The 25021-nt window shown below is 35.2% G+C and overlaps 1 protein-coding gene across 8 annotated transcripts in view; it reads right to left on the bottom strand.

Annotated features, from left to right (window-relative positions):
- The window catches only part of COL19A1 (collagen type XIX alpha 1 chain), a 170820-nt gene that overhangs the window by 60772 nt on the left and 85027 nt on the right, over window positions 1-25021 (bottom strand). For all 8 annotated transcript variants that reach the window (XM_085541988.1, XM_085541984.1, XM_015859135.3 and 5 more), the window contains 3 exons: window positions 18893-18946; window positions 18135-18170; window positions 5188-5241 (listed from right to left, as the gene is read on the bottom strand). In XM_085541988.1, the coding sequence (XP_085398114.1) occupies window positions 5188-5241; window positions 18135-18170; window positions 18893-18946 (144 nt within the window). The remainder of the gene's footprint in view (window positions 1-5187; window positions 5242-18134; window positions 18171-18892; window positions 18947-25021) is intronic.

Genomic DNA, 25021 nt, shown 5'->3' on the forward strand with positions numbered 1-25021 from the left:
GTGCTGTGCCAGGAGCCTAACCTACTATGCAGCAATTATCATTGCTCTGTAAAGCTTGTTTTACAATTGGTTGAATACAACATTTACTCACTGAACTAGAAAACAAATTATGTCAAAGAAAAGTTTAAGTTCTATAAATCAGATGAATGCAATCTGAATTTAAATTCATTTTTATATTTGTATGCCATTTTAAATAATTAAGAAAATATAGTAATTCTCCACCCAGTTATTTATTTAGGAAAATGTTCCCCTGTGCCATAATAATTTTATTCATATTTGATTAGAGAAACTTGTAATCTCAGACAGTAAGTTGATTATTTAATAGGGAAATATTGCAATTTCACAAGCCCCCTCCAAACACTCCATTTTAGTGAGATCACTGTTGACACAGGAGATATTACAGCTCTAAAGATTCTTGGTTTTATAATACATTTAAGTTATCACTGAGCTAATGCTAAACAACCTCCTCCCTAAAGTATTTTGTGTTATAAATATACAAATTGGAAATAAGGGAAGTTGTAAGGAAGTTGCCTCAAAAACATTTACTTCAAGACACCTGCAATTTCCTAAGGAATAGACTCAATAATATGGTTGTAAAAAAGATTTATAAATGCTTGAACTGACTTCCTCACTGGAACCAAGGCAACCACCATGGTGGAGCACTGGTTTGTTTAAGTACACATTAATCATTTCCAAAAATCTTGTTAATCCATAAAAACGAAGATGTTTGTCAACTATGCTGAGAGTAAAGTACTGTTTAGAGCTTCTTCAAGGATGGAGGCTCCATACTTTCTCTAGTGAATATATTCCAGTGTTTGTCAACCACCACTGTAAAAAAACAGGGTTCTATGTTGAGATGGAATTTCCTGCTTTTCAATTTGCACCCGGTGCCTCTTGTCCTATCTGTAGGTACTGCTGAAAAAAGAGTCTGCCTCTCTCATATCAGCTATTTTTAAACATCCAAGTATTTATATACATTGATAAGCTTCTCCAGAGCCTTCTTTTCTCTAGGCTGTCCTTATGTCAGAGATGCTCCAGTGCCCTTATCCCTCTTAGCTGCCCTCTGCTAAAATTGCACTAACTGTATCTTTCTTGGTATGGCTTTGCCAGCACTGAGTAGAGGGCAATGATCTCAATGATGGGCAAGTAATGGACTTTTTCGACATGTAGGTGGGCAATGATCTCAAGGATGGGTAGGAACCTCTCCCAGCTGACACAATCATTCGAAAACAATCAAAGGTCACCTTGCAATGACATCAGCCAGTGCTCAGCACATCTATGTGCAACCAGTCCGACTCTATTTCTGTTCACTTTTCTTAAGTGCTTTCCTCAGACTGGGGACATCTTTCTTCCTCCAGACACTCCCTCTGCTTTCAGGGGCTGGGATACCTCAAGGCTAGTTTTACTAGTAAAATTCAATGCTGTGAAGTCTGCTGATCTTGTTCCACAGCTCTTTCACTTGGTGATACAGTTCCTTGATAACTGCAAACCTTCTGCAGTATGTCCCAGCTTCAGTGAGAGGCCCCAGGCATCCTTTCCATCCCAAGACTCACTGAACTGCATCTTCTTTCTGAAGCTGTCTGTGTCCAAGAAACTGACAGAAAAGCAACTTCCACTCCAACCCTATATGCCTTCTGGCCATCATATCTAAGAATGTGTATAATGGACAAGGAAAGTTTGCTAGCCACTTGACAGAAGTTCCCAGATTCTAAAAGCTCAGGAAGACATCAAGAAGATCTCAAAAAAGCAGAGCACAGAAACTGCTTCATGAGCTTCTGTGGATGTTAGTTGTATTTTAGGCCTCTTTGAATTTCAAAGAGCCTTAAAGACAGCAAATTAAGTGAAGACAGAGAATATCATAGTGATAAGATTTATCTATTTTGGATAAGATTACTTTCCTGGATCTTTTATAGTGTACCAAAAAAAAACCAACACAACAAAATTATTAAAAACATTTTTAAAATAGTAGTAGATTAGGACAAAGGTTTCTCTCATCACAAACAGATTTTTCACCTCTTCTTTAATTTTGCAGCTTCTTTCCACTATATTTACGATAGAATTATTGTTATCCAATTATTTTATTTTTATTTTACTTTATTAGATGGAAGAGCATGAAATACACTTAAGATACATGCACACTGTGATATATGATTCAGCTCACAGAGTAAAGGAGAAGCAAGGTCCATTTAACTACATTTAAAACAGTAGGAAAGGGAAAGGAAATTCAAGAAAGTCCTAGCATATCTTGGAAAAGAACTGAAACATGAAGGACATGTTACTGGTTTTGGTAATCAAAGGGAAAAGTAGAGGCTGAAGGGACAGGTATAACAAAGGAGATGTCAGAAGATGGTCCCGATATTTGGAAAAAGAATGGGAAGTAACAGATTTACTCTTATAAACATAACTAATACATTTAAAAATACTAGACTGTTAATGAATTATTTTGCCTAGAAAAATACATATACATTTTTCTACTAAAGCAAAGAAATAATATGCAGACAAATCCAACCTTAATTTATAATTGCAATAATTCTTCAGGGCTGTACCACTTCAAATTTTCAGTGGGTTTGGAGTTTTTCTTAAGCAGTGACAAAGAGATTTCAGGGTCTCAACTCCCTTGTTCTAAATGATCTGCCTACTTTTCATTTCTGTAAACATATTATATTAATGTACACCACTTTCTGCAAACTCCTTCATAACTTTGGGACATCTGGAAAGCATCCAGAGAGAACAGCTTGGACAGAAGATATTTCGCACACTTCTGTCATTAAATTCCATTGCTGAGCTATTTGTGTACTATCATTTAGAAGCCTAAGTTATTTGCCTAAAGCACTAGCTCTATCATGGATCTTTTACATGTTTCTTTGAGTTTTTGACATACACCTATTAATAATGTTAATTTTCCTCAGTTCCTTAGATCTTTCTAAGTGGTCAATGATCTCTAGTGCACACACTTAACAATTCTCAATTTGCTATTAATAGTAGCTTAATTTGCAAAAGAACTGAGCATTTAAAAATACCGCTGAACTGGGAATTAAAACTCAGTATAACAATGTGCAATGAAACTGGAAAGTGTAAAAAGTTCAGGTTCTCAAAGTTTGGCACTCAAACATGTTTATTTTTAAATGTTTTGAGGTGCATTATTTCTCCTTAAAATGTTGTAGTTGTAGCCCACAAATGGGCACACTAGCATCTTTACAAATAAACAGTACATTGAAAAAAAATCATCAATTAACTGCTCAATTTTTAACTTTAATGTTCAAAAGAGAGCCCATGACTAAACCAGTACTGCATATAATGTGAAAAACTTGAGGATCTGCTGGACAGAGGAAAGTGACATCGATAATTAAATAACAAGGAATATTTAACAGCCATTAGATACATACTTTCCTGTTTGCCATTAAATAGAGCAGAGTTCTTGATACAAACAGTATGTTATTGGGTAATAAAATGTATTGGAAATGCAAATACACAGGGGAGTTGAATGAAGACTGCAAACTATGTTATTTATTGTTGGGTGGAGACGATCAGGAGAATAAGTATTGTGAATATGTCATGGGCAGTAAGATAAGGACAGATGCTGAGATTCTCAAGTCTCCAGTTCCTATTGTTTGTTCAAGGCAACTATGTGTGTGGCTTAGGTTATAAAACAATCATCAATCTTGTTTTTACATCTTCTGGAGTGAGATAGCAGTTAAATTTTATGTGTGGATAGGAAATGGCCATGATAAATGCACCAACCTCCTAGTTTCCACTGGGAAAAAAAAACAAAAACAAAAAGAAAACCAAAAAAACCCAAAGACATCTTGAAATTCACTTACACAAAATTGCAAATAATAAAACATATTTTGCCCTGAGCCTTGACTGCAAAAAAATGAGCAATTCAAACAGAAATGCCTCTAAAAAAACATGATATTTATAAATATTCCTAAATGAGAAGAAGTAAACTGTGCATATCTGAAGATTTAACACTCCACACAAACACGCTAAAGCATGCTAAAACTGAATATCTGTAGCTTCCTAGTATTCTGAATATCTAACGGGGTAACGGTAAGACTTGCAGAAATTATAAAACCCTTAATAAAAAATCCATAATCCCATGTTTATATTTGCCATGTAACTTTTTTATTCTACCTTACTCTGTTGACTTTTTCTGGAAGGACTTACTAGTCTTACACTGAACTGTAAATAACCTCAGCTTCCAGCTTCATGTTTAACTTAAGAGAAAGTCAGTGCTGTTTTTATAACTTAAAGAAAATAGCAATGTAAAAAACTGAGTAATGGTTTGTAGGTCTCAAAACTCTCTCTTGAAGAACTGATCTTATTACTATTGCTAGAATTATTAAACTAGACTTTGATAATTATTCTGTTTGACTAAGGTCAATGATGGATGATATTAAAGCCTTCCACTTTAGATGACTTAACTGAAATAATAAATATTATGATACCCAAATTAAATATCTTCACAAACTTTTAGGAGCAGAGTAGATTTATAAACTTTCAAGGCCAAATAATTTCTTGATATATTAGGATCATAAATATTCATTATCTATTAAACTGAAATACCCAAGTCAGTAAGTATGGGAAAGAAATGCATAACAAACACATATAAATCCGTCAATTACTTCATTATAATAAAATTATCAATAACCAAACATTTATTTAATGTCTTAGGCATAACATTCAATGTTGTTTTTTTAGCTCATAGCATATCTGCTTTTTTGTGTGTGTGGTTTTTTTGTTTTTGTTCAGTTTTTATTTCTAATAGATACGCTAGGCATGGACACTGGTACAATGGCATCTACTACCAAACTTGGGTTCTGGTTTCTAATGTTGTAGATAATACTCCTGAATCCATATACTCCAGAAGTAGTAAGATATGGTCTATTCCTGTAATAAAATTAAAACTCTTGAGAAACACTAATATTCTTTCACTTAAAATTACAGTGGAAACGTTGCACAAATGACAATATCCACCTTGGTACTGTCAGTCATTAAAACATTTTCAATGGTTTAAATTGTTAAATTTCCTTCAACTGAAGAGAAACCTCAAGTGTCAAAGCTCATTTCACTGTCAGCATGTTTCATACTCAGCTGCTACCTTTCAATTTTTTATTAGTGCTTAGAAAGAAGTCACACATCAAGTTCAGTGAGCACACACAACAGTTGTTCACAAGGTTTACTCACCCTTTGACCTTCTTTACCAGGTGGACCTTGGAGACCCTCCCGCCCTGGCAAGCCCTGAAAATGCAAACATTAGACAAATATAACATTCACTGTTATTTTCTCTATTATTCAATACTAGCAAGACTAAGCCAAAGAGCCAGATGTAAGATATAGCATTTATTTCTAATTAAAAAACAAAACAAAACAAAACAAAACAGGTTATTTGTAATAACTTCTTTCAGGAGAAGGTGTGAGGAAAAGAATGCAACAGTAATTATTAATCATATTCCCCCACAGAGAATCATTTAAAAGCAAGGAGGTAAATCAGCATTACTTGAGCAGAATTGTAAGCATTGTTAGCTACTGTTCTGCACAAAGATCTATTTATTTGGTGGAATTAGGATTCTATAAAAAAGCAAATCATTTATATTAAGTCAGTGACAGCTTTGTAACTCAAATTCAAATATACACACTGGAAGTGGGGTGGGGGAAGGGAAAGGAGAAGAGGAAAAAGAGACTAAATATAGCAGGTAGCCTTATGACTTCTTTATTGTAAGAATTGGCTCTATGTAGTTGCTTCTGTATGCCTTGACTGGGCTTTTCAGATTACTCAGAGCCACTTCTGTCTTTCCCTCTCCCTAGAACAGATACAGGAGTTTGGGTTATTTTGAATATACTCCAACCATATGATCCTTTCTTCCAAGCTCAATGCAAGAGCATGCAAGAGTGACTGCAGTTACAGAAACATAGACTGAGGGATGAGGGTTTTAATTTTATATCTGATTAACGTACGATATAATCATAAAGTCTTCTCATAACAGCTTTGTGCTTAGAAGGCTGCTCCTCCTCTTAATTTATGAGTCACCTTGGAGCATTTTTTTTAATGACTTCAAGGAAGCTATCCAATTTCATTTATAGCAACAAGAATCATGAAATGAATTTCAGTGCAATCAGCAAAGAGCCCTGATCAGATCTACTTCCTATAATTTAATGAAAATTTAATATTGCATATTCCTATAGGGTATCAAAAATCAAGATTTTATGTTCAGCTTAAGGGTTTGAAATAGTGAAATATTTAAATCTTAACTATTTAAATTACTAATCCCTGTATATTCCTTCAATATACTTCAAGTTGAAATACTAGAATATTTGTATGTTTGGTCTAATTCTGAACAGGGTAAACTGAAGTCCTGTAATTATCGTAACTTTAAAAAATGCCCAAATTTCTAGAAACGAATTAGAAAATTTCATTTATGATCTTTAAATCCCAAAATAAAGTTGCAAAAGCAGACATTTAAAAGTTGCTAGATTATAACACTTTAAGGGATATTTTCAGCTGACTTGAAGGAGGACTAACATCAGTTATAAATGAAAGCAGTCTGTTCTAGAGTTATGTCTTCTCTTTTTCTCTACTCTCAAACACTGAATACTACAGTCATTATTTCACTACAGGTTATTACTTCTTTTACTTCTGTATAATAGAACCAAGAGAAGGTTTAGAATCTTTTACAAAATTTATGCATGCTATTTCCTAAAAATTTACGTAAGTAGAGTATGCAAGACAATTTTGTGTCCAATAAATCCCAGTAAATTAAATACAGCAATGTAGCTTACACAGGCACAAACACATAAAATGAACTCTGTAAGCCTTTTCTACTGTTTCCTGAAGTTAGTTTAAAATTTGCTGAGAATTCTTCCTACCAACTATTAGCATTATTCTGTTTTGCAGAGAAATTCTGGGAATTCAGGAAGAGGTGAAGTTCTGTTTTGTTAATACTTCACTTTTAGTGGCAATTTTATGTAGGGGAATGAAATGAAAGCCTGCAATGTCAGTTTTATGAAGGAGAAAATAATGAGCCTCACATATCTGTACAATAAGGTTCCAAGGGAATAAGAATTATACAACAATATAACTGCACTATAATGATAATTAACAGCCAACATTTTCTAGGCCTACTTTTATTCTTTTTCTTCTTCCTGCAATATTATCGTATAAAAAAAAAAATAAAGAAAGAAAGAAAAGAACCAGATAAAAAGGTTTATCTGCAAGGAAAGGGAGGAGATATGCTTACAATTGGTAACCAGGCAGGGAGGACTACTCTGTACAAGGAGCCATATCCTGACATTGAATCTGAGGTAAAAGTTCACACTAACTTCAATGGGATCTTCGGTCTAAAAAGTGATAGGACAATATGGGCAATGTTAACTAACACGGCTGTAAAGTTGCAATAACTTAGGAACAGTAATGTCTTAGCAATGCTTAGCATTCAGCATTCATTGGATGAGATCCTGGAAATGTAACTGAAGAAGAAACCTGCAGAAGGAATGAAAATAAAACTTCTCAACGGTGAAATCTCACTAATAGGATGAATAAAAAACCCTGCTAAATTCCTAAAAAACTTGGCAATGAATTTAACAGTTTAGCACAGAAAAATATAATTTTTATGAAGGCAGACCACAGTTTCTATTGAGATTTTTATCCTCTTCAACTTCTGAGTATCTCCCTCTGGAGACTAAAGACATAATCTCCACTCCCTCAAATAACAGGAGGCACACAGATAGAGATCTCTCTATCCAAACTCTATCTGAGAAATTCACCATAGACAGAAAGGGAGGTCAGAAGATGCTGTCCTTTTGACTATTTCATTGAGAAATAAACTAGATATATGCAATCTATAGGGCCTGTACATTTCATTGACCCTATAGGGTCTAATGGAGTTGTCTGACTGAAGAAGCTTGAGGAACATAGAATGGAAATGCCTCAAAAATTTCCCTTGAGGGAAAAAAAAACAAACCCAACAAACAAATACACAACAACCAATAAACTAGAGTAGGCTCAGATGCACCTGAAAACTGGTTCTGGCAGCCCAATGGGCCAGTTGTACCTGATCACTCTGTGATCCCTGTGGCCCTTTCCAACTCAGGAGATTCGGTGATTCTGTGAACCCATAAAATTCACTACAATGAGTTGAAATAGCTACAAAAGATAAAACATGATATACTAGCAGACATTAAAGAATTACACAAGATCCTGTGGCTCTGGGCAGCCTGGTCTAGTGGCTGGTGACACTGCCCACAGCACTAGATAATCTTTGAGGTCCTTTTCAACTCAGGCCATTCTATGATTCTGTGACCCTGGAAATGAAGTTAAGAATAGAAATTTGTGAATTTCTTTATAAGGGCTAAATCTATGGTAAATGTTGGCAAAGGAAAAGTTGTTGGTTGTGAAGCTAAAGAAAAAACATATTCACAAGCCCACAGACAATGGAAGACAGACATTAGTCAATGGAAGAGAGGAAAACTAGTGTATTTAAAAATGATACAGTAAAATAAATTAGTTTTAAAAGAACCAACATTTAATCAAAAGTATCTGTAGGAACTGGCATTTTAAGACAGTACTTTTGGCCAGTAATGTAAGATAACACTAACGAGAATTATTAACCTTGAGATGGTAGAAGAAAAAATGCATTTTGAAGTGATAGAAAAAAATTAATAAATTCGTGCAATTGAGCAATTTTAAGTTTCATAAGGTATCAGTTTAAAGTGTAACAAGTGGCACATAACTTTCAGAAGTTGCTTATTGCAAAACTAAAATCCTATCATATGACCATGCAGTTATAAAAACAAGTTAAAATGCCTGTTATATCAAGACGTTTCTACAGAGTTATATGGTGGAGTCTTAGCTGATACACTTAACTGTGCAGAATAACTACCTAACCTAAGAATATACTGAATAAATGTGAAGTTTTTACCATGCTCTCCTGGTGAACTGAAAATCAAAACAAAATGCAATGGCTGAAGCAGAAGAGTGAAACCGAAGCTGTTATATTTATTACTTCCTCTGGAAGCCTACAACTAATACCAAAAGTATACTGTAAAAATATTTCACAAGCCAGTGCATTTTTCCTATTCTGAAAGTTGTCCAAAATGTAACTGTTTCTGAAGCAGACTATACAGCTACCACATGCACTCTTAGGCAGGGTTGCTGAAACAGATTTCTGTGCACAGCAGCTTTTCTTTCTCCTTAAAAATTAAAAATACCGTACAAGTACTAACAATAAAAAAAAAGTCTAATTATGGCACAAAAAATAATAGTTCATAACAGACTTTTATAGACTTTCTGTCTTCTGTACATAAACTGTTTTTGCCCATTTTTCCTTCCTTGCTATGAATTTCAGCAAACATATAGCCTAATTTTTATGGAATAAATGCTGCTAGACAGGGAGAAAGCACACGAGACAAGTCAAGCAAAGACACAAAGCCCGAATTAGGTATGCAGAAGAAACACGAGGCAATGTAAGAATGGTTCATTTATTGCCATTTGAATATGTGAGCTGTTGTAATGAAAAAACTTGCTGCTTTAAAAAGTTTCAGCTATAACAGACATTATTTGGCGGTTATAGTTGGTATAGTTCTGCTGAAATAAAATCAACAATAGAATTTCTATCTATTTATTTTTACAAGCAAGTTAGTAGGCAGTTCCCACGGCAGAAACTTGACCTAATTCTTCAACACACAGTTCTCACTAGGATAAAGAAAGGCTGCCACTCTGATGGATTTAGGTATGTAACAATCCCTATTAAAATTTAAAAGTAGAGCAGCATAAAATCACAAATCAGTATAGTATATCTCTACTAGCAATTTGACTTCTTAAGTAACTGAATGTGTGATCATGGTAAACTCCTGCAGTCTGAAATAACCAAAAAGCATTGGTCACCTGTCAAACACTGCTCTTTGGATCATACAATCACAGTATGGCTTAGGTTGGAAGGGATCCCAAGGATCATCAGGTTCCAATCCCCCCACCAAAGGTAGGGCCATTGACCTCCAGATCTGGTACTTGACCAGGCTGCCCAGGTCCCCATCCAGCCTGGCAGTGAATGCCTCCAGGGATGGGACATCCACAGCCTCTCTGAGCAGCCTGTTCCAGCACCTCAGCACTCTCTCTGTGAAGAACTTCCCCTGACATCCTCTTCTGAAGGATGATAATGCTTCTGCTTCATTCATGCTGTTACACAGGAAAACGGGATGACTCAAGATGCAGTTCAATTAAATCTTGAAGGTACCTGCTGATCTGGAGGGGTTACCAGCCAACAAATCTACTCCACAGGTCATGATTTTCACTGTGACCCTTCTAAGCTATTTTGAAGGTATTTTCCTCCTTGGCTTGCTTCTCTGATACACAGTGGGGAAATCAGTGCTTCCCTCCTGAAGAAATGGGCTATTGCTCTCAGTAAACAGAAGAGCTGAAATATAAACACCTTCCCAGCCATCCAGATGGCTACACTGTTAGTTTCCAAGATAAACTATTTTCTGTCACTGTCCCCTGTTCTACCTTAGAGAAGATAAAAAAAGAAGTATGAGGGAGAGAGAGATCTTAAAATTCAGCTGTGTTGGTTTTCTTTCATCCACAGTATTGCCCATCACTACCTATACAGAAACCCACAGAGTAAGATAGCAGACATTACCATATACAAAAGTTTTGCTAAAATCAGAAAAATGGTCTAGGAATGATTAATTTGTTATTGTGTTACCATTTTAGCAAGGAAAATTACACTATCACTTATTTCAAATACTCCTATAATCATCAACATTTGCAAATGCAACCTGGTCTCCCTCACGTTCTTACAATGGAGTAAATTGTGTTGGCAAGCTGAAACATTCCAACCCGATTTTTGGCCACTTATTGCTACTGTAATAATCATGTTGCCTTGCTCTCAGGTTCAACATGGAATTGAACCCTTTTTTTATTTTTTTTTTTTGGCTGTCTGAACTGCCACCAACCCATTTACTTCTGTGGGAAAGGAGACACCTTTTAGGAGAAAATATTTCAGACTGCAAGAAAACATGTTCGGATATATTTTCATGATAATTTATTACTTATGCAAGCAGAAAATGGATTCTCATTGATCTCATTACTCTTAATGTTTGGTCACTTCTGTAACTTCTCTGGTAAATTCATTTGAAAATTACTTCGCTTCAGAAATGATCATTTCAAAGGATAACCGGAAGACTAATTTTACAGAAGTTCACACTTCATGAACCTGGTACTTTTAATAGACCCGGGATTATCTGCTGAGCAAAAATTAAACAATAAAAAATCATTTTAAATCCTGAAGAGCAATTTGAAATTACCCTTTACATTGATGCCTGCTGTGAACAGAAGAGCATATGGGAATATTCTCTAATCATTCCTCTAATGAAAGACATGTAAATCACATTCATGTCAAGTTAGCAGACTTTGAATATTCTTTTGTGAGGCTAAGACATGAAACTCCACTTGTGCCTTCAGTAACAGTATTATTGCACACTGAAGAAAAAAACCTCAAAGTGCTAAAATATCTTCTGTTTCACTAAATAACCTTTCTAAGATCTGCTTCCATACTTAAAAAACATTTCATAAAAAGTACAGTTTTAAAGAAAGTTATACTGTGAAAGCTAAAGACCACTATACCTAATGCAAAAGACCTAGACCGTTCAGTACTTTAATGAAATTAATTTTTTAGAAGTAGATAAAGTAGATAAAATCCATATTTTCATTCGAAGGCTGCATATATAAAAATAGGATATTTAGAATAAAAAAAAAGACAAACCAAAAAACCCCTATCTATAACTTATTTAATTACCCCGGATTAAATAAATGTAATTAAATAAATTAAAACTTTACAGTTTTAAGTAAAGTTTTCCTTAAGCTTATAATGTTACGTGAAAAGAATGTGAGGATAACATTAGCTGTACGAGTCTTTGGCCCTTCTCAAGTTAACACACGTTATTCAAAGGACATGAATCAATTGCAAAAGTCAAGATAAACAAAATTTGGTACATGAATTTCCAAGAAGAATTGCCTGAAACACTGTAGCCAATTACAACAGTAAAAACATAGGGATACAGTACGCTACCTCTGCAGAAGCCAAACAACTATAAATGAATTTGTGTAGGTATTCCTGAAAAATATTTTACTAAGAAAAAAATGAATTACAATTGTAGCTTTACACAAATAATTACAGAAGCTACAAAAGAAAAGATGAGTAATCTGTCACTGTTTTTTGTTTACCAAGGAAATAGCAAAAAGTGACCACAGAACTTGCCTGGGCCTGAACCTAACCTGCACCTTCCCCCTGCAGACGGCTCCATACTGCACTTGTGCTTCAGCTTCCTTCAGCTCGATTTAACCAGCCTTGGAAGCCAACATTCCAACTATCTGTTTAGTAAGCAAGTCTTGGGTACTTCTGTCTGTGGTCGATTTAAGCCTTGGCTTCTGCGTAAACACTTGGTGCCATCTGGACGACTGTTTCATAACTCTTGAAAGGGATAGGTTCATAGGAACGTACAGACGGACACTCGTTTTCCTCAGGAACTAAAAGCAGCGTATCGGGTGTCAAGAGAAATAGTTATAATATATTTTACAAGAGACTGCTGCACTACCTTCCCTCACCTGTCACTCATCTGACACGACATGCACAGACTTAAGCTGTGGATACCAGAAAGAGGGAGCTGCTTAGCCAGCTGTATCACTTCATAAGACAGCCACTAGCTCCTCAAGCCAAGTGCCACGCTTTGACAAGACTGACCACCAAACAGTACGGATCCTGCTTTTTATTCTGTGAAGAATCCTTGATTATGGTATAATTTATCAGGGAACTCAAAGAAAATAAACATATTCCTGAATTATACTCACATCAAGTGGTATAACTAGGTAGAAAAGTTCAAAATGTATTCCCAAATTGCTTCATAATAAATTTAAAAAATACTAAAGAAGAGAGATGTAGTATTTATAAATCATTACAGAAATTAATACCAGAGAAATAAATGTAATGATAAATAAAGGGTGAGAATCAATTATGACATTGGACTACTCCTGTAAAATTATTACCAGAACTAATAAGATAAATATATGTCTCAACTTCTGTAATGTTAAGTGACTTCATGGAGACATATACAAAGTTATGTTAGTAAATAGTAAAATTACTTAAATATACGTATTGTAATTAGTAATCTGAGTCACAAAAATGTATTTGTATTTACCATGCATGACTCAAATAAACTTAAAACTTCCTATGATTACTGACTTTAGTAAGATTCTATCTAAGGTCTCTATTTTGTTGTTGTTATTTTTTGCAGCTGAGCATACTTTGCACTACAGTGCTGTTTCCTTCTCTACCTTATCATGCCAGAATGATGAAATTGTATTAATGAGTTTCCACGTCTGCCTTAAAGAAACATACTAAAACACATGGGCTGTAAATCTAATCCCAACTCTATCAACCATAGGAAGAGTCAGGCATATATTTCAGTTCTGGATTCCTGCTATTGTTGTAAAGAAGAAAATCTATTTGGTGTGCACAATTCAGGATTTTGGTAGATATTTACTGTTAAATGACATTAAACAAATTTGGCCAGCTCTAAGTGTATTTTTCAAAGCAATGAAATGATCTATGAAATTCCTCCTTGAAACTGATAACATAATTTTTGCTTCTATAAAGCCATGGTATTATTTCCTGTTTCATAGTTTGTTGTATGATCATTTAATTGTCAGGTTTTTACACTTGTTGAGTATTTATGAATTCTGACATATATACTAAATTGAAGTAGACTTCATTCATTAGAAAAGCTAGTTGCTACAACTGTCAATCAAATTCTTAAAAATACTGAAAGATTTTTCCTCCACGAACTGATGATTTCATTCTCTTCTGTATGTTTTCATGTTGGAGGGCAGAGAAGTATTACTATGCTTCTAATCAGGACAGGATTTCTCCTCAGGAATTCCCAAGCCCTTTTAAACACAGGGTCACTCACATCACTCAGACTTTCACAATTCCTGCTACTTAAGGCTACAGGCTTCTGAAGGTTAACTACAGACAACTTCATGTGGACCCAAGGCCTACCATCCAGCTGTTTGGGAATCACTGCAGTAAAGCAAACTCATCCTTCTTGTACAGCTCGTGCTGCCCATGATGAGGACAGGATTATGGTGAAGGTCTGTGTTAGAGAGAGTGCTCTGGCCCTACCCAGCACTGCAGGTGATCTGTTTCATGCTGAGATCAACAAGAATGTTTGTCCAGCTTGTTTCATTGCTAGGTGACTTCTATGAAAATACATGCAAATAGCAGAGCTGCGCAGGACAGCAGAGCTAATGTCCTTTGTGATGATCCACAGAGCAGATGACCCAGACCCAGCATTCCAGCTTGATCAAAACCAAATCCTTTTTAGTATTTCTTCCCCCCATGTCCCAGTGCATTTTAGAGTTAGCGCTAACAATGTTAATACAACATTATTTTCACCTCTCTTCCTTCCCTTCCCCACAACAAAATAATTCATTTTTATTTTGATAAAAAGAAATATTTTTAAAATAGAAGCATAAAAATTATAATGATGATACAGATCATACATCTGTGACAGTACAGATGCATGAAACAAATGTTACATTTTATAACTTTGATTTAACGAGACTCATAACTGAAACACTGATGTCATGTTTTGGCTGTAACAACACAAATGGTCTTGACAAGAGTTTTTGTTCACTGACATAAGAACCTTGATATTATCTGACCTATTACTTATTCTCAGCAAGACATCTTCCTTTCCTGGTCATATATTGTAGAAGTCATGACCACACAGAAGTCACACAAGTAAAACAACTCAGAAGACTGGATTTTCCCCTAGCTGTTACAATTCATGTCATTCATCTTTTTAAGTTCTTGCCAATAGAAACCCATGACTATTTACAGTGGCAGAGAAAAGACTTCCCACTGGGCCATATATTCCCAAAGTGTTGTAATCTGTCTTCAGACCACTAAACTAATTCATACTCAGTCTCATCCCTTCTGTCACTTAACAGCTACAAAAATGTTTCAGTGCTTCGGTTACTTCCATCTCTCTGAAGACTTATGTCTCCTTTTTTAAAATTTAAACGTTTCATTTGTATTAAATTAAAACATTTGTTAAATATAAAGACAAACATCAGCAACTCTATCAACGTACTGCCATCTTGCTATGACAGAATCAAATGACCTGAAACATTTGTACAGCATTTTATAATCAAAGCAATGTAATTCTTTGACAGTCCACTTTACAGAATGTACAAGAAGTGTGAAGTCAGTCAACCTGAAAACTGCTTCTGTTCTTCAGTGCTATTAACCTCTAAATATGTCTTTCAGGAAAGCCAAGTGCACACAATTGGAACCAGAGACAGCAGACCTATTTGCTTTCAGATCTTCTAGAAACAGGTATAAAATGCATAGGTGCTGCTACCTATAATAGATGTAGTTGCTTTTCCATCCCTTACACAAGATATGTTCCAAAATACCATACAGGCATTGTCATTTTTTTTTTCTTGCGTCTCATCCTCAAGTGTATCCTATGGCATTTCAGTGATCCCTTTGAGGTCTGTAAGAATCTATTTGAAGTTGATTTTAGTAATGATCTTAGAATCAAGGTTGTTTAATAGAAATATTTCACTGTTCACTAATTCAACTTACATTTTGAATGAAGAACACAACTGTAACTGGAGCTGTTTATCTCTAGTGAGATATGAGCCCCATTAAGCATGGATCTTGGACCATAGTACTAAATTATCTCTGGAAAATCAGGATATTGGATATTTAGATTTATTCAACCTAAAAAAAAAATACCATAAATGAAGTCATTTAATTTTAGAGTCTTAGAAAGAGCATACTTTTATAGTATGGGTCCACAGCTACATCCTTCAATGTGAAGGAAATCTTTGCAGCCATGATCTTGGATATTAAGAGAGTGAAAAAGTACAGATAAATCAATAATGGTATTTATCATAGCTCTTAAGATGTATATCAGGGATATAGATTTATTTAGAAGTAGTTCAAAATACTGACTCTGGAATAACTATGCATATGCTGTTGAATAACAGCCTGGGAATTCAAGAGTTTTTGCCTTCATTTTCATTTCTGCCACTTTCCTTTGCATTGTTTCCACCTGAATGAACTGTCTGAGAGGTTCCTTCTCATTTCAGTTTGTGAGTAAAATCACTTGGATTCAGACAGAATTTGTTACTTTTATAAAGCAAAATGCCCTGGAGAGTAATAGGGAGAATTTCTCAGTAGGCTTTATATATTCTTGGGGCACAAATCATTGCAAGGAAATTAAAAACATCTACTGTCTCCATGGCACTATCTAGCCAGAGTACAATCAATATACAGGTGATGAAATCATCTGCACAGGTACATATTAGATTCTTGCAAAGAAACTGTGTTATTAATACTCAATAAATCTTTTTTTTTTTTTTTTTTTTTTTTGTTACTTGAAAGCCAACTAACTGTCATGTCTGATCTCATTCATTTTTATTTTTTTCTGATATGTAAGAATAGAGGAAATAAATGAGCTAGTAGTAGAATTTGCAAAACTTCCAGAATCTGATACACAGACTATTTCTATAAACAAGGAAAAGAAGGCACTTGACATTTTTTTCCCCCTGTGAAATATGCAGAGATAATAAAAGAAAGTAAATGACTTAAATGCTGCGCTGTGTAAGAATCTTCTAAGTGGCTTTCCATCATTGTAACATATCACTTTTTTTTCTTTTCAGTCTGTGTTTGCTATGCATATCTGGTCATTATTTAAGACACAAAGATTACACAGATGACAAAACCATGACATATAAACACCTAATTCTGCAATGACAAACTCCAAACAACTTTCTGAATGAAAAGAACTTTGCCATCATCAAAATTCAAAAGGTGTATCATTAAGCTGTTACTAAGACTATTTTAATAACTTTTACTATCAGTGGTGGTCTCATCATGTAAAGTCAAAGGGATGGTACTAGACGAAGAATAATTCACACTTTTCAAGATCTGGTGAAAGAAATTAACCACAGAGGCTAACAATGCACAAGTAAAGAATTTGGCATTTGTTTGCAACTAAGGGGATAAACTGCATGCCTGATTCAAAATTCTTTGCATGCAGTAAAAAATGGAGACTTCATCCTCTCCTCTAGAATAGCATTTGAATACGTGAACTTCTGTTGTTACTGCTTCATCACTTAAAATCTAAGAAATGGTGAAAACGGTATTTTAATGGCTGCTAATTAAAGACTCGTGTATCTTCACAAGGGAAGACACTATGATACAAATGGCAAGATTATATGATCACAGTTGAATTAGAAGAATATATGGTGACAAAAATTATTTACACAAAACAGTTGGCAGCTCAAAAAGGTTGGGAAGAACATGAACAAACCGTGAGGCAAGAACAACATCTCTGTGAAAGACTCATCATATTGAGGGGTCTTACCATGCAGAGGTACTGAATACTTAACTGGATGAAGTGCAAGTATATTTTGGGATTGCACAAGAGTTAATACGGGATGTTTAATGGCAGAAACAAAGGCAGGGAATGCCTAGGCACTATTATCTGGGTAGAGATTAGAAGAAGGGGGAACTACTGGGTAGGTTGTGTCAGCTCATCTCCTGGAGAGATAAGCATTATGTATGTATCTCCAACTACCAGATCATCATAAATCAAAGTGTAACATCATAAGGTTGCTGGTGCTGTTTGTGGAAATGCTGGGTGTGCATTATATGTGTTTTTACGTGCCTATTGGGAACAGATGTTTAGTCTAGTTACCAGCTGACCTGGGGGCATAGAACTGTGACTGCTTCACCTCTATCCACTTTCTCCACCCTTAACTTTCTAACAATAAATTCCTATACATCCTTTGTTTTCCAAGCTTTTACTGAAAAATCGTTTTCAGTAAACATAAATTTACCCTAGTATTTGTTGGGAAACAGGATATTTTAAACACACTTATTTTTCTTTGCATTTCTATAATTTCCCTTTTCCCTGCTTCACAATTCACGGAGAATATGTACAGACATTCTCAGTAGAGAGGCTGGACTGTTAAATTAAATAATGAAAGTATTTACACTGCAAATAAGGTAACAATGGCAGCATTTCTGAGTGATTTCTTCTGTTATTGTTTTATGTGTACTCACATTTAAGGCAGTTGGTCCTGGAGGTCCTGCTTCTCCCTAGTTAAAACAGGAAAGTGAATAAACCAGTAGTCTCTTTAGTTCCAATTTTTAACCTCAAAGTGTTTTAGAGGATTCATATCATAGCATAAGTAAATTCAGTAATATTATCAAATGTGCTCTTTGTTATAATAATATATGGGTAAAGAATTTTTTGGGGAGTAGTAATTTCACAGGTATACACAGTTTAGCACAAGTTAAATGGAAAAACAAAACAAAATCAAATAGGCAGACTTCTGCATAAATGAATGTTAAAAAAAAAAAAAAAAAAAAAGCAATCCTACAGAGACATTTGCATACGTTAAATTACAAGCTAATGCTTACATGCTTAAGGTGGTCTCTGAAGTCAACATAACTGCTCCCATACAGTAAATATATCTGACTATGTAAAATGTAAAATTATCTTGTTGAGCTCTGAATTTCACTGTAAGACCTTCAGTAGTAGTCCAGCAAAGAAATCAGAGAACTCTAAGAGAGCAATTCAGAACATCTAACTTAGGCTTCTGCTCTGAATTGCTTTCAAAAGGAGATTCTGTCCCTTTTGTGGTGATAAAAAGTGTTCTTGTGTATTAACAGTTATTCAGTTCTCATATTCTTTAATCATCAAGGTAGACAAATGGCAGCAATGAGTGGTTCACCACACATGGGTAAGACAGTATATTATTGAAGAAATACCATGCATACTCACATATCAGTATAAGCTTAGAAGTGAAATTGAGTACCTTTTCTCCTTTAGGACCAGGCACACCAGGACTGCCAGGGTCACCTTTTAGGCCCTGGGTAAAAAAAGAAGAATGTATATTTGTTGGCATCCGTGGAAAAGTGTTGTACAAATTGTTCTAGTGCTGTGAAACAGTATGTACATAAGTAGCTCTGAAAGTAATTCTTCCTATCTTTTTCAATGGAAAATACAACAGAAATAAAGAACACAACAGCACTGCTTGATAGAGAAAATTCTCAGTTACAAAAGAACTGTTTTTCCACACAGTCATCATCACTACATATGCATTTTTGCCATGAATGAACAAGAGCCTGACTGCCATGCTCATAAGTATCTGCAATAGTGGAGGTGACTTGCTGTCACAAATGCTGAAACATGCCACCCACCACCTCCCTAAGCTCACATCCACTGTTTGGTCTCCATAAAAGTTCAGCAAGAATCGATAAATGTCAGTAGGTGCCATTTTTTCCTTATGAAAGAATTCAGTCGCACCCTTGCTTCATATGTACTTCCATGTCAGATGTCATTTTGCCAGACTGCCCCTCTGCTGTCACCTGTTGTATGGCAACAAAATGTAATGGAATATTGTTGGGAAAGTTCAGCCTCTACTGTTATACTACCAACTTCTGTAAGATTTTACTTAAAAGACAAATAACAATAATGTTGGCAGTACAGGCACTACAGATCATAATTAGATACTTAACAAGTAGGCCAACATTGTTACTAGCATGGAGATTAAATGGGTCTAGGATAGAAAAGATTAATCTACATCTGAATTAGGGTTTACTAACTTAACTTCTTCCCAGCCCCCTTTTATCCCTTGCAAACCCTGTTCCTTGCTTAGCAATAATTGGAAAGATAGAGACAACTGGCATGAAAATGATAAGCAACATCTGCGCCTTAGTGGGTACAGAAACATTAAATCAGTGAGTGTTCTAAATAATGCATATTTGTGCAACTTCACTTCCTGCTAAAATTACATTAATTCACCATCTGGAAGGAACATCATTTAGAACTGTATGAGCATTTAAGTACCCACTTTGGATTAAATTTGTGGTTGTTGTAAATACCCCTGATTTAGCTTTGATTTGTCCCTTATTAAGCTTGCCAAATATGTAATAGTTAAATGAGAAGTAGTTTTGCTGTTTGAACTTAAAAATGTAACAGGCAGATGGATTCAAAAACCAAGCCAAAAAAATTTCTTTCATGTTATGATTTGTATACTTATGGCATAGTCTTGATATTGTCTCCATTTACTACTTTTTACATTTCACCTCCTTTTGAAAGATGTCATGAAACACTCCATATACTGTAAAATCTACCAAAGGATTTTTCAGGTATGCAAAACATATGGATCTTGCTCAAAGGCAGTAATAGTGAATCAACAATGCAATGGTAGATTTGGGCTTAAGGAATAGTTCTGAGGTTGTATATTTACAGAAAAAAAATATTGTGGAAGATAAAAATAAATATGCATCTCACAAGAGATATAACTGTATGTGTCTCTATTGAATAGGCATCTGCAGGCAAAATATACAAATATAAAAAAAAATTGAAGCCATGTGCTGTCAAACTATAAGCATCATTTTTTCATAATTGTTATGTTTATAGCTTTTAGCAGAAGACCTTGGTGCAGTATGCACTTCGACAGCTACTGCAGAGATGATGACCACAGAGGTCATCCTCACATAAAAAGGACATGGAGAAACTTCATATCTGACAAAAAACCTTACAGTGGTGCAAAATTTTTCACTCAGGAAAGTTTCTACATAATGTACTAATTCTACAATGTTTGAATTAGTTTTCCCTTGCAGTTTATATCTCCAAAAAAGATAAGTAATAAGTAATACAATAAGATAAATAATATTATAAAAACAAATATTCCCAAGAAGTTTTCCCATTATAAGAGTTTCTTGTTCTTTAACACATTATATATCTTTTAAAGATATTATTAAGTTCCAGCCATCATGAACACTTGGAAAAACACATCTGTTCTTCCCTACAGCCATCTTTTTAAAGCGGCTCCAAGGTTTAGTTGCTGTTGACTGTCTGTGGAATGACATAAGAAATAAGAATCCCTGTAGTATGTAAAATCTGTAGCCCATTCTAGTACAGTACAATACAGTATCCTGTCTCTGGCAGAGACCAGAACAGGATGCTTCAGTAAAATGGATACAGCTATCTAAACAGACACAATTGGGATGATTTTTATTAGGCTTTCATTTAGAAAAGCTCATTTTCTACAATATTTTAGGAGACAGAGTTCAGCCTTAAAAGCCACATGCTAATTTCTGCTGATCTACAGATTCTGTTAACAGATCTGTCAAATTCAAGAAATGAATGTAAATTTCAATAGCTCACATAAGAAAGCATAAAGGAATTACTGAAGTCTCTCCTTGTCTAATTCTAACTTTACCAGAACAATTCAACAATGAACATTTGCAAGTTCATGAACTTATTAAAACTTCTCATGAATAATCTTCATGTGCTACTTTTTTATCTGCTGTAAGGACTATAGATTTGTATTTCTACAGGTCAAAACATAAACATACATCAAGGTTCCTAAATGGATGCCAAAATGTACAGTAAGTGTTAGGACATGAATGCAGGAGGCTGACCCAATGGTAACAAGATAGCAACATGAGAAATGGCAGAAATGAGAAACATTAGATATTACAAGACAGGGGAGTGAGTGTAACAGAATTGCTGGCCAAAGGAGAAATTACTGGAACAAATATTTCACAAATATTAATAAGATCATAAAGTCACCAAAGTTGAGTACAAAAAGGGAAAGAGAAAACTAGAGGTAAACTCTTTGTATAGAAAGAAAAGATGGTGGTGTTTCTTCTGACAGAAGAAATTTAAAGAAGCAGCTGTCATATTGGTTGACACTACTTTTGACAAACCTGTAATCTGACTTCTTTCTGATACTATCTCACACAAGCCTTAACCAGCCTAATAAATCAACTGGATTAAGGAGAAGAACACAAAGAATCAACAGTTCTGCCTTAAAACTGTAAAAAGGAACATGGCTTCATAAATTTGTAAAATGGTGAAATATTATTAATGACTACTGGCATTAGACACAAGAGCTTTTCTATTTAAATCTGCCTTTTAGACTAGTGACAATCTCATACAATACATGCTGTGCTCTAGAGTTCCATGGAGAAAATAACTTAGTGATCTGACAAATGTTTTCCTTACCAAGTCTGAGAACATTTTATTTGTTCAAAAGAAGGGTCAGGTATAACCAAAGCCAGAACACTAAACAGTTTTTCAGTTCCTATGGTTTTAGGATAAGATCAGAGTAGTCAAAGAATTTGAGAGAAAAAGGAACTGAATATTTTCCTCTATGCCAAGTGGCCTTGACTGCAATTCTTTTGTGACAACATGATGCACACACCAATGCTCCTAACATTACTAGCAAAAAGACAAAAGAAAAAGAAAATGGCTGATTCTTAGCTTGCTGTTTGTATTTGGGATCCACAAACATAGACATTATATGCCTGTAGTGTCTGAGAAACCATATGATGAAGGAATTCCATCCAATTCCATACTGTTAAACCTGCGCATCAAACAGGAACAACTTCAAACACATACTCTTGTGAATGCTTCAGAGGGAAACATGGCTCTTACACAGGATAAGGAAAATGTCATGTAATTTAAAAGTGTCTGCTTCTGTACATTAGATCTTTGTGCAGACTTATTTGTTGCTGTTAACCTTGACACTGTGATGTTCATCTGGGTTTGAAAGCCACACTGGGGGGTTTATAAGATTTTAATGAGCAGGCACCTCCACAGCTAAGAACAAGCACCTGGAAATTACTGTGCTAAAAACTCTACAGCCCAAGTAGGGGGACTAGAATTATAGGATGGTCTGAGGTGTACCTTCAACAACAGACTGAAAATAAGCTACTATTGGAGCAAACCCAGAAAACTGAAGAAAGCTAGGGTAAGTAAAGAAAGTTTATTGGGAGACTGTCACAGCGAAACCAGAGTTTCTAAGTTTTATGTTGCTGAAAGCAGACAACTGGATCAAAGAGCTTCCACAAAGACTGGAGAACCAGAGGGACCAAGGGAGTCATGAGCCAGGGTTCTGTTTAACAGTTCATTGACAATACACTAATAGGATATAAAAACAGTTATCAGGAAGAATGCAAACTTCACCAGCAGAATTTGACGACAAGGGCCTGCAGCCTTTTCTCAGCTGCCATTAGTTAGTTATCCACAGCTGGGAAATATCTGAGAAATCCATTAAGCTCTCACCCTAAGACAACTGTTTACCATAATAACAGACATGAATTTGATCAGAGAAGTCTGAAAAATAATGTCAGGACAACTGAATTTTTTAACTTTGTATGAACTTATCAGAAAACTCTCTTTTGTTCAGAAATGTTAGAAGAATTGTTAATGTTAGACTAAGTGTTCTCTCCAAGTAAAACATATTTTTGGTTCTCTAATGCTTTACTTGATGAATTCTGACTTACTCTTATCAGGCTCACTAAGGCCTGAGAAAACTGTATAACACATTGAAAATGTTCTCTGAGTTCTCTACAGCTAATGCTTCTACATCATGACAGAAAAGAGATGAAACAGGTAAAATGTATTTGCATCTGGCAATAGGTGCTCTTGTCTGAAAGCAACCAAACTGCTTCTACAGCAGCCACATCCAGCCTTCTGGAGATGTACTCATTCATCCAGGAAGTATTCCACTGCATGTGTGAAGCAACGAAAAATGCTTCAATATTGCTATCATGTTTTGAGGAGAATAAATATATATAAACTATATAGAGATGATACACTATGTTTTCATTTATTTCTTTTTCTTTCTCTTTTTTTCTTAAACAAACTACATTGGAGTCAGTCTCCCCCCAGCTACGCATGACACATGCTGAGAGATTTGACAAAACTTCCTGAGCTTACTTACTATTGCTAAAGTACTTCATTTACATTAGCAAAACATCAAGTATCCCATGGTATTCATTTCTGCTTGCACCACTGATCAAGAAAATTACATGACTCCTAAAGGAGTCTAGAAGTTTCAATGAGTAAGACTTACTTTCAATTCACACTCAAAGGAGCACACTAAAAATTGTCCCTATTCCATATGTGATATGAGCATAATGGAGAATTAATTGTGTTTATTAGGATTTCTCTCAGACAGCGTGCCCATGAACACCCACTTGTTACTGCAATAAAAATGATGGCATTATTAATGTCAAGTGGCTATAAAAGTCAAGGAGTATAACTTAAGAGACACTACTCAAGAAAACTGTCTGTTCATATTATACAGGCAAATGGCTGCTTACAGATGCAATGTGAATACATACCAGAGGAGGACTATATTAGTAACATGTAAGTTATTTATAGCTGCTTCTTAAGAAGCTAAAAACAATGGCAACCACATTACTAGTATTTATAGCGAGTATTTGTGTTGTCAGATGGATTGTTAATGTCTCAGATGGGGATACAGCACGACAGAATTTGGCTCAGATTTGTGGAGTGATCATCTAGGAGGTGTGCAGAGCAGTTAATAGATTCATGGTTTCTGCATCCAAACCTGTTTTTGAATGAGATTCTGACTGACCCAGTTAGCACAACCTGCAAGGGATGAGAATCTTCATCATTCTGGATAACCCAAACAAAGCTAATCTCCAAATCAGTTTTGACTTCCCCTGTTATTCGACTTTATTCTGGCCAGAACTTTTTGTACAGTTAAGAAAACAAAAGCAGTAATAGGAGAGGGAAAAAAAAAAAAAAAAAAAAAAAAAAAAAAAAAGGAATTTGTTTCTGTGACGTCTCTGTTTCCTGATTTTGATTAAAATAAATTCAGATATGTTTCTACCAAAATGTTCAGTCATCATTTTCCTGTTCTTCATCTGTGAGTGCAGAAACCCTCCTTCCCCCAGGCAGAGACAACAGCTGCCAACAGCCAACACCACTAGCTTTGAGTGTTTTCAGGCTTTCTTTACACACCACTGCAGATTATGCTCATGTAAGCAGATTAACTTGATTATTTCGGAAATATCAGATGTTACATTTATGCATGTGGAATGAGTTTAAGAAGTACTGATAGCAACCAAGAGTCAATGACACACAGTACCTTGCATTTAAACTTAATGACTGGCAT

This window comes from Coturnix japonica, chromosome 3 (assembly GCF_054131305.1).
Source record: "Coturnix japonica strain WE chromosome 3, WE-NBRP24, whole genome shotgun sequence".
Taxonomy (NCBI): Eukaryota; Metazoa; Chordata; class Aves; order Galliformes; family Phasianidae; genus Coturnix; species Coturnix japonica.